Here is a 10,094-nt window from a genome sequence, read left to right on the forward strand (position 1 = left end):
CAGAGTTTTAAAAGATCTCCAGCAAGCTTTGGCCAAGTCCCCGCTCAGAGACGATGATAATATTCTGCCTAATGAAAGGTGAAAAACAAAACCATCGGAGAAACCGTTGCCAGTGTGGCTGCTGTTTGATGCCCGTCAGAAAAGCCATAGAGCTGTCTGAGCTATTAAAATACAATTTTATTAGTATAAAGCAAACACTGTGAAACAAAGGCTACTTGTTGAAAGGGAATTTCTCATGCACTGCATATATTGTTCGAAATTAGCTGTAATTCAAAAGCCTAGCAATCTTCCTTCTGTGACTCTGGCACACTTCTCCACACGGTTTCCATGTCCACAGACCAACATATCTCTCCAGGAAAATTGTTCCTCTGTGTTATTTTAAATAGGTTTGTCAGTTCAAATCTGTCAACAAAGAGGAGATTCAGATTCAGAGACCTTGGGGATCTCGGGGGCTAGTCCCAAGCAAGCCAAAACTAGAATTACCTGATCTGAGCTGTGTCCCCACTCCCACCTGCGTGGCAAATTTGAACGAGCTTTAACTTTCTCAATGGTGATGGACAATCTTCGGTTGAGTTTCTCAAAGGAAATATACTCTTCGAGCTCTAGTCTGAGTACAACTAACAGAGGAGTTTGTAGGAGGTGGGCGGAGTGTGTTTTTGATTTGGGATTCTGCCCGATTGTGTGTTTAATGCCTTAAAAAGCAACATGGGATGGAGTGAAAACTTCTCTTTGATCTGGGAGGGCAGCTATAGCGGTGATGTGCTTGTGTGCAGGAGATCATCACCCCATCTAAAGATGGGTCCCATCCTATGGCTCACCAGTCAAAAGGGAGAGTTTATTTTTTACACTTCCCATGGGGGGGGGGACAAGAATGGGCTTTGGGGAAGGAAATCTTGCTGAGATCCACCCCATAGTCATCACCAAGGGGACTGTTATTGGTGAATAAGACAGCAGAGTCTTCCCCTAAATGTAGAGGATTCCAGGGGCTTGCAGGAGGCCAAAGTCATCCACCTAGAAGACTGAGCCCCTGTACCATGTCTGACCCCCATGAGGGGTCCCCGGGTAAATGGCAACTTGGCTTCATTAAGACCCTGGTAGCATAACCAGGGTCTCTGCCTTCAGTGCTCCTGAGATTCCTGAGGGAGGCTAAGTAGAAAAGATGATATAGCCCCACTCTGCATCCCCTGGCGGCCCAGTCTCCATCCCCCTTCCACATCACAGACCACAAAGAGGAGGAGATGTGGGTCCCTTGCCTGGGAACGCGAGACTTGCCCATAAACTCTCTCTTTAAGAACGCTTAGATCCTGGAAAATTTCAGTTATAATTTTAATAATAAAAAAACAGTCTTCCCAGATGAGATCTGCGTTTCAGATGAGCGGATCAAAAATTACAACACCCGGCAGTTGTTTGGTTATGTTTTTGTAACTGTCAGTGAGGCCAGAAGCAATGGGCTGGTTTTAGCATGCTGTGCCCTGCCTCCAAGTCTCCCCTGTAACTGATCTGAGATCCAGGTCTAAGAAATTATTACAGTATTCCATAACTCCTTAATTTATGGAGAGTTCTCCCTGCCCAGGTACTATCTATGTTTGCTTTAACCCGAGTAGCTCTCTCAGCCCTCTTGATTTTAACATGGCATTTTTCAGCGATTCCAGAGCGTTCAACAGTCAGAAACATACACGTGTACTTGATACATTCACACAGCCTCGGGAGGAAAGAAGTTACAATAGTTACAAAATGGAGCTTGCTAAAGGCTTCTTGAAATGCGCGAGATATGGCCGAGGGCTGCTCGGATTTTCGGCCCCCAGAATAAGTCTGCATGGGGATGTGTTTAACACAAGGCAAATCCTTCGTGTAATTCTCACACCCACTACTAAACGGTCATGTACCCACTAATACACAGGCCAGCTACCACCCCTGCAGAATGACATGGGAAGAATCTTAATGTCTTTCCTCCAGTCTCCCATTTCATTCCTTCTCTCGGTTCAAGTGCTGCAAATCCATCTCCTCTTCTGTCCAGCTGCAGGCCGGAGACTGGACTTGGTTAATTACAATAATAGGTACCGGGGCTGCAGGCAATGTCTTAGCATCACACTGTTCAGCAGATTAGCAAGGAGGGCACTTCCTATAGAAGGACCCCACTGCTTCGTGCACTGTATAAAAGCTGCAGGCTGGAAAAGGCAACTGACCCCATCTCAGCTTCTCCAGGAACATGGACAGAGCTGCCCGGCACTCTGGTTTGGCAGCCATTATTTTAGGTCATTGTTGATAATCATGCTGTCGCCTATGTCGCAATAGGTGGCCATTTTCTTCCTCTTCCCAAAAGTGGAGAAACTGTTCTTGTCCTCCGGATCCAGGCAGCGGGGCCCCTCCTTGTTTGCCAGCATGGTTGGGGTCCCTGGTATATAAACGTTGTGCTGGTACGGGATGTGCGGCGGGTACAGGGGGCCGTACCTGGGGGTCCAAATGCTGTTGGAGGCCCCGGATGCTTTCTGGAATTCTGGAGAAAGCAAACGTTAGCTAGCGCCGGGAAAAGCTTCTGGGGACCAGAGCGGATCAGTCAGCCAGATACACCCTCCCTCCCAATCTAGCCGCGCCTTCATCGGCCTTTAAAATGCCTGAGGTAGGAAGAAATGAATCCGTTCAAGGGGCCTGGCGCTGGACTACCTCTCTTCATCACTAGTTCTGGTGCCTATAGCTGTTGTGACTGGTACATAGGAAGATTCCTCTCACTACCATGATGCGTTTCCAACATCCCAGTGCTCCCACCACCGCTCCCCCCCCCCCCCCCCATTCCTGGCGGTGCACTGGCCTCCGGCGAGGCTAGGGTTTGGAGCAGCCCGGGCTCCGATGCGGGATAAAGCACATACAGCGCTGGTGGGGAACGAAAGGCTCAGATAGGGCCTTAGGCTGGCAGCTTGGTTCGGTTTCCCCAGCCAGTTTGGGAGCCGCCCGGTTAGACTTTAGGCGTGTGATGTTCTGCACTACCCAACACTAACCGGAGACTGGAGTGACCAGGGTACGCAGCCTGTCATGCTCTTTCTGGACTCCTCTGCGGACTCCCCCTACGTCTTCCAGACTCTGCGAACTAAAGAGAACCATCAAGACAACAAAGACGCCATGAAGACTCCATTCATATTCGGGTCAGCAATAATCGTCCTTCCCCTTTTACCCCACACCCTCTAAGTATTAGGTTCTGGTACCTTTTCAGGGCAGATCGCTGGGTTTTTGTAGGCAGCCAGTCCGTATTGGGCTGTTTGATCTGTAAAACACAGGAAATATACAACATTAAACACATGGAATTTCCATCTTTCTGGTGCGTGGGTTTGACATACCCATCACCTCCCCCCAAAGAAGCTTTAAGTGCTTAATGCTCACAGCAAAGGGAATTGAATGAATTAGGTTAGATCCTTTTGGCTCTGTGGCTAGGTTGGGTTGGTCTGAGCTAGATGAACTCTGCCTGCTTTTCGGGCAAATTAAGAAACCACTGAAGACCCAGGTTCCATGTGGTTAGGGGGTGAATTAGCTACACTGCGAAATAGGTGGGAAATGATCGCTAGAGCAAGAGAAGTGAGATGCCTTCTAGGTATATCTCCTAGGGTTATGTGAAACTGATCACTCGACAGAATCTCCAGCTCAGATAAAAAAATCACCCCCAAGAACCCATACACCTGACGCTACGCGAGGAGTGAAAAGTGCAAGGCAGAGACAGAGGGCAAATAGAAGGGCAATGCTGCCCTATTCTCCTTGTTCCGGGGGAGGTATATTTACCTTTCCCACTGGAAGCTAAAGCTGTCACTCCGCATCCAGTTAATGGTCTGCTTTCGGATCTCATTCAGATTACAATATTTAATTACTGTCCCTGCCAAAGCGCAGGAACAAAGCTGCTGCTTGCTTGTAGGATTTCTGCGTTTAGAATAACTAACAAAGGGAGCCGTCTTATCTTTTATGTTTCACCAGTGAAGCAACAAGCCGTCTGCTTCCAGAAATCCATTGAAAACCCTCTCTGGCCCGCACTCTAACCCACTTCAGTTGCTCTCTGTAAATATGTTGCTGGTCTAAATAATCTGCCTGTTCTTCTAATCCGTCTCCTTCAAAGAATAGGAGGTGATGGAACATCAGATACGAACATGAACGGAGAAGCAAACAGGGCTTTCAAAGAGGCTCATTTGTATTCTGTTTTCTCGGTCAGACTCCAACTTGGGTTTAGCCAGAGTGATTTTTTAATCTCGGTGTCAGACTCGCTGGATTGTGAAATGGAAGCTGTATTCGATTTGGCTTGCATTAAAAATCCCCAATTATTTCACTATTGTTACACAGTTTTATTTAATATGCCTGCCTCGTTGTCATTTAGGTCAGACGTTGGAAAGCTCCAGTTCCTGTCTTGTCAATGATTTCTCAGGCCATGGCCCGCGCAAACTGGGTGCAGTTGATCCTGGTAATTGGCCAGGTGTGAGTTCAAAAGCGAGTCCGAATCAGGGAAGCCATTTCTGAGGATTTAGGGGTAAAAACTTAAATGTCTTAGAGGTGGTTGTAACTGAAAAGGCAGATTAGTGGACATCCAAATTCTAGGCTTCCCTGCCTTGGGAGGCAGCATGAGGAGTGGGAAATATATTAGGGATGAGATCCGGTGAGCTTAGGACATATCTCCCTCCGCCCTCGTTCCAGAAAACAGCCAAGAGAAAGAAGCCAGTGGAGTTACAGCGGCGGGAGTGAGATAGGAATCAGGCCAATTACTGTATTCTGAAAGCAATGCGCCTCTGAAGCCAACTAGCCCGTGGTAGTAAACAAAGTAACTGTTCGGACATAACTGAGCCCTCTAGTGTTCTCCTGGCACTTGGTAACACAGGTTTGATAACAACTTGCTTTGCCTCTTTACAGAGCCACCCATCAGCTCTCAAAGCGCCCCTCAGACATCCAAGAATTAAGCCTCACTGCACCTCTGTGAGGTAATACTATCTCCATTTTACAGATGGGAAACTGAGGCATGGAGACACAGGAAATCTCTGACAGAGCCGAAAGCGAAGTCTTCCAGACTTGTCTCCCCCCACTAGATCACACCTCCTTTCTTCTCCTTCTTCCCCACTACCCCAGTTTTCACACCTTAATTCCCAACCCCCGTCTGTAAATCTGGATCCATTCTTTCATTACAGATTTTTTTCTCTTGATATTTGTAAACCTTTTTTATTATTATTATTTAGTTTCGATTGAGGTGGCTTAGTCTGGTATCTCCCTACACCAGTCTGAGGCGGAGAGGTGTGGAAATCAGCTGTGTGCGGAATGTCACTAGAGGGAGTTTGTAACTGACTGGAGGAAAATCGCATTAACATATTAGACAACTGTGTCCAATGATCCAAGGGAAAATGTAAAAAGAAAACCTGTCTACAGAATGTCTTGTGCTTATTTTAAAAAAGGATATTTTGTTAAAAGTAAAATGTTTGTAAATGGATTAGACTTCTCATCCCCATCCATCCCCGGTAATCGCGTTATTGAAAGAGTATTTCATCTAAAAAATTAGACGTTATTCATTTAAATACCTAACAAATGTTGACATAAAAATCTCTTTAAATCTTTTTTTCTCTCCGAGCTCAGAGTCTAGGCTTTTGCACCATCTAGTGATCAGTTCACCGAAATGTCAGGCATTTGTCTTCTGCAAAGTGCTCTTCCCCTTCAATGACAATATTTCAGCATTAATTTTAATAGATGCCAGGAGAAAAGTGGTGTCCTTAGGAAATGGGGGGAATGGCGAAGTATCTCAGTTACAAAGACAAGGAGATGCCTCTGAAAGAACCAAACAAGACACCAGGTCTCAACTGTGAGGACTGGAGAGGCAATACTGCAGCATGACACCCTTCGCTCCCTTCGCTTGTTTGGGAAGGATTTTAATCACCACATGAAACCTCCCCCATCCTCCAACAAAGCCACTTAGGGCGATTTATAAATAATAAGAATAAAACCCGAAAAGTATCGTCACTAGTAGGAAAGCACTGGGTGCGGTACTGAGGCAGCATCGGGCAACGGCTGCATCTGAATCTGCTTGAGCCGGGTGTATCTGCCTGAATTTCTTATTGAGACAAAGGAGCTGAAAATCCCCAAGGGCCACTAGAGCGTCTGAGTAATTCCTGCCGCTTGTAATATGTGCTATGGGGAAATACAGAATAGAGAGTGAAATTTCAAGAGGCTTAAAACACAGCTTGCTTTGCTGCCCCGTGTCATGTCTGGCTCTCTTGAAGGAAGGCTACGGGGTTGTGCAGCCGCAATCGGAGGCTAAGCGAGAGCCCTCAAAAGGGGACAGTTATCTCCTGAGACAGCCCTTGGCTTTCCTGGGCACGCTCCGTATTTCAGTCTTAATAGGAGCTGGGCTGCTGCTTCTGAGCGCTTTCTGCTACTTTCCCTAATTTAAAATGAGCCTGACGTTCCCCAAATCATTAACTGAAATGGATAAGGAGCATGCTGGAGAATTCCCTGCTGTCTGAGGGGTACTAATTCCGACACATCCACTTGATCAAAGGGTAGGGTAATTATCTTTAAAAAGTTGTGCCCGAATGAAAGGATTTCTCCCAGCTCAGATTCGTTTCCAAGGGGGCGGGGGAGGTAGAGAAGAAGGGGGAAAGCCGGGCTAACCCTTGAAGGGGTATTTCATGGCACTCTCTCCCGGTGTGTCTCACTGAGCCCCACCGGCTGTACTGCAGCGCAGGGTTACCTGGCTGGCGGCACTGACGGTGTTATTGGCCAGTCGGGGCTTCCTTCCCGGCCCTGGTAAGTTCTCGGCGGCTTTCTCGTTGTTCCTCGGGGGACTCGGGCTGTAGGGCTTTAGGAACATGAAGTCGCTCTTGGCGGACTCCGGGGTCAGGCAGACTTTGTAGCAGTAGCCCGGAGGGCCGCTGCCCGCCACATCCAGGCAGTTGGTGGGCACTTTGTTGCCCGAGGAGAGCTGGGGCTTAATGTTGGAATTTTTGAAGACGTCGGCTGAGGCCCTGGCCTTCACGCAGCAGCAGGCAGGAAGGGAGCAGCCGTAGCCATGCAGGGAGTGCCGGTCCTTGTGGCACTTGATGGCCGTGAGGATGATGATGGCCACCAGAAAGGTGAAAGACACGGACCCCAAGGAGACGATGAGGTAGAGGGTGAGCGTGGAGGAGGAGAGCTCGGGGTTCAGGGAGAGCTCGTTGAAATCGGACAGGGTCTCGGGCATGCTCTCCACCACGGACAGCAGCAGGGACACCGAGGCGGAGAGCGGCGGCTGCCCGTTGTCCCGCACCTGGATGACCAAGCGGTGCCTGGTGGCATCTTTGTCCAGGAAGGCTCGGATGGTGCGGAGCTCGCCAGTGTACAGGGCCACGCTGAAGAGGCTGGGGTCAGTGGCCTGCAGGATCTGGTAGGAGAGCCGGGAATTCTGCCCGGAGTCCGCGTCTACGGCAGACACCTTCCCCACCAGGTAGCCGGGGTCGGCCGAGCGGGGCATCACATCTGTGGCAAGCGAGCCGTTGCGGGGCACGGGCGAGACGATGACCGGCGCGTTGTCATTCTGGTCCAGGACGAATACGTTGACGGTGACATTGCTGCTGAGCGGGGGGAAGCCCGCGTCCTGCGCCTGCACCTGCACCTGGAAGTTGCGGATCTGCTCGTAGTCTAGCGAGCGCAGCGCGTACATGTGCCCGCTGTCCGAGTTGATGGAGACGTAGGTGGCCACGGGCATGCCCTGGATGTGCCCCTCGACAATAGAGTAGGACAGGTAGGCGTTCTGCCGGCAGTCGGGGTCCAGGGCGCTGACCGAGCAGATGGAGGCGCCCGGGGCGTTGTTCTCCAGCACATAGACGCTGTAGGAGGGCTGCAGGAAGCGGGGCGCGTTGTCGTTGATGTCGGACACCTGGACTGTCAGGGTCTTCCTGGTGAGCAGCGCAGGCGAGCCCATGTCCCGCGCCGTGATGCTGACGTTGTACTCAGGCACTGCCTCGCGGTCCAGCGCCGCGGTGGTGATCAGCGTGTAGTAGTTGCGGAAGGCGGCCTGGAGCTGGAAGGGCACGTTGCGGGGGATCTCGCAGCTCACCTGCCCGTTGTCTCCGGAGTCCCGGTCCAGCACGCTGATCACGGCGATCACGGTGCCCGGCGGCGCATCCTCCAGCACGGGCGTGGAGACCGAGGTGAGGCTCACCTCAGGCGCGTTGTCGTTGACGTCGAGCAGGTGCACCAGCACCCGGCAGTGCACGGCCACCGCCGAGGGGCCGCGGTCCTTGGCCTGCACATAGAGCTCGTGCAAGCGCGCGCGCTCGTAGTCCAGCGGGCCGGCCAGGCGCACCTGGCCGCTGCGCGGCTCCACGCTGAAGAGCTGGCGCACCCGGGGCGGCGCGTGGCCGCTGAAGGAGTACTCGATCTCGCCGTTCGTGCCCTCGTCCAGGTCCGTGGCGTTGAGCTTGATGACCAGCGTGCCCGGGGGCGCGTCCTCGGGCAGGCTCACCCCGTACGAGGGCTGGTCGAAGGCCGGCACGTTGTCGTTGGCGTCCAGCACGGTGACGAGGATTCCGGCCGTGCCCGACCGCTCCGGGAGGCCGCCGTCCAGGGCGGTGAGCAGCATGCGGTGGCTGCGCTGCTGCTCGCGGTCCAGGGCTCGCTCCAGCACCAGCTCGGCGAACTTGCTGCCGTCGCTGCGGGTCTGCACCTCGAGCGAGAAAAAGCCGTTGGGGCTGAGTTGGTAGGTGCGCAGGGAGTTGGTGCCCACGTCCGGGTCTTGCGCGCTCTCCAGCGGGAAGCGGGCGCCGGGTAGCGCCGACTCGGTCACCTCCAGCACGTACTCCGGCCAGGGAAAGCTGGGCGCGTTGTCGTTGATGTCCAGCACCTCCACCTCCACGCGGTACAGCGCCAGCGGGCTCTCGATCACCAGCTGCAGATGCAGCAGGCAGGCCCCGCTGGCCTCGCACACCTCCTCGCGGTCGATCTTCTCGTTGACGAAGAGGATCCCGTTCTCCAAGTTCACCTCCAGGTGCTGCTTGGTGCCGGCCCGGGACACTATGCGGAACCGCCGCGTCGACAGCTTGGACACGTCCAGACCCAGGTCCTCGGCGATGTTAGCCACGAAGGCGCCGTGCTCCAGCTCCTCGGGAACAGAATAGCGCAGCTGGCCGACCGCCGGCTCCTGGCATGAAGTCACCAGGAGCAACAGCATCTGCCAGCTCCAAGTCCAGCCGCTGCCCCAGACTCCAGTCCCCATGGCGCCGGGGCCCCTGCTCCGGCAGCGCCTCCAGGGATAAGGCTCACCTGAGACCACCCGTGCCACCCAGCGGGAGCTTGCGCTGTCTCCCCGGGCAGAAGACATCGGAGGCGAAGGGTGCGGTGGCTAGCCCGGGCCTGAGAGCGCCGCCGCTGCTGCTGCTTTGCCGCTCCCACACTTGTGTTTGTCCAACACTTGGACTTCCAACTACTTTCGGGCTCACAGACGGAGCAGCGGAGGGAGGACCTGCCTCGCATTTCAGCACCGCATTGGTGGACAGAGGAGTCGAAAGCCGGAGCTGTAATTATGCCGGAATGGTTAACCCTTTGCTGACGAGGGCGAGGGGCGGGAGAGAGGCAGCGAGGGAGGAGAGAGCGCGATGTGTTCATGCTAATGCCCGGGAGATTGCAATAATTTCCATACAGGAAAAGGTCAGGTATCTTCCCAGCGTGGCACGGAACTGCCTGACGGAGACGGATTCCGCCCCAGCGACTTTATTGCAAAGAAAAAACCTGTTTGAACGGAAAGAACTCAACTCCCATTAAATCCGATCACACCGCCCACTAGGGCCCACCCCCGCGGGGACCCATTGACTGGCCTTCGCCTCTCCGCCCACAAAGAGGAAGTTTATGTTACTGGTTACTGGGCGACAGCATCTCTAGCCCCGAGCAGATGAATATGGGGCCAGTAATATTTTCACACAGATGTTTGCTTCATCCTTACGGTAGATTAAAGAGCCCGAAACACACCGAAAGCCAAATCCTCCGTATGAATATCCTGACATCAGCCTCCATGCATGGATTTAACCTTTAACAGATGGTTAAGCTCCCACAGAATTGATTACATTTTACTGCACACCGTTTTCCTTGTAATGCTGACTTTTTTAATTACC

General features: G+C 52.5%; 1 protein-coding gene across 1 annotated transcript; it reads right to left on the bottom strand.

Moving 5' to 3' along the window:
- Positions 1–780: 780 nt before the first annotated feature.
- On the bottom strand, positions 781–9,440 carry LOC101954031 (protocadherin-10). Its single transcript, XM_005280902.5, has 4 exons — positions 6,701–9,440; positions 3,201–3,259; positions 2,997–3,085; positions 781–2,497 (listed from the first exon to the last, which is right to left on the bottom strand). The coding sequence occupies exons 1-4, from the start codon at positions 9,305–9,307 to the stop codon at positions 2,247–2,249; spliced, it is 3,006 nt and encodes a 1,001-aa protein (XP_005280959.4). The 5' UTR covers positions 9,308–9,440; the 3' UTR covers positions 781–2,246.
- Between the last annotated feature and the right edge of the window lie 654 nt (positions 9,441–10,094).

The sequence above is a fragment of the Chrysemys picta genome, chromosome 8 (genome assembly GCF_011386835.1).
Source record: "Chrysemys picta bellii isolate R12L10 chromosome 8, ASM1138683v2, whole genome shotgun sequence".
NCBI classification, from domain to species: domain Eukaryota; kingdom Metazoa; phylum Chordata; order Testudines; family Emydidae; genus Chrysemys; species Chrysemys picta.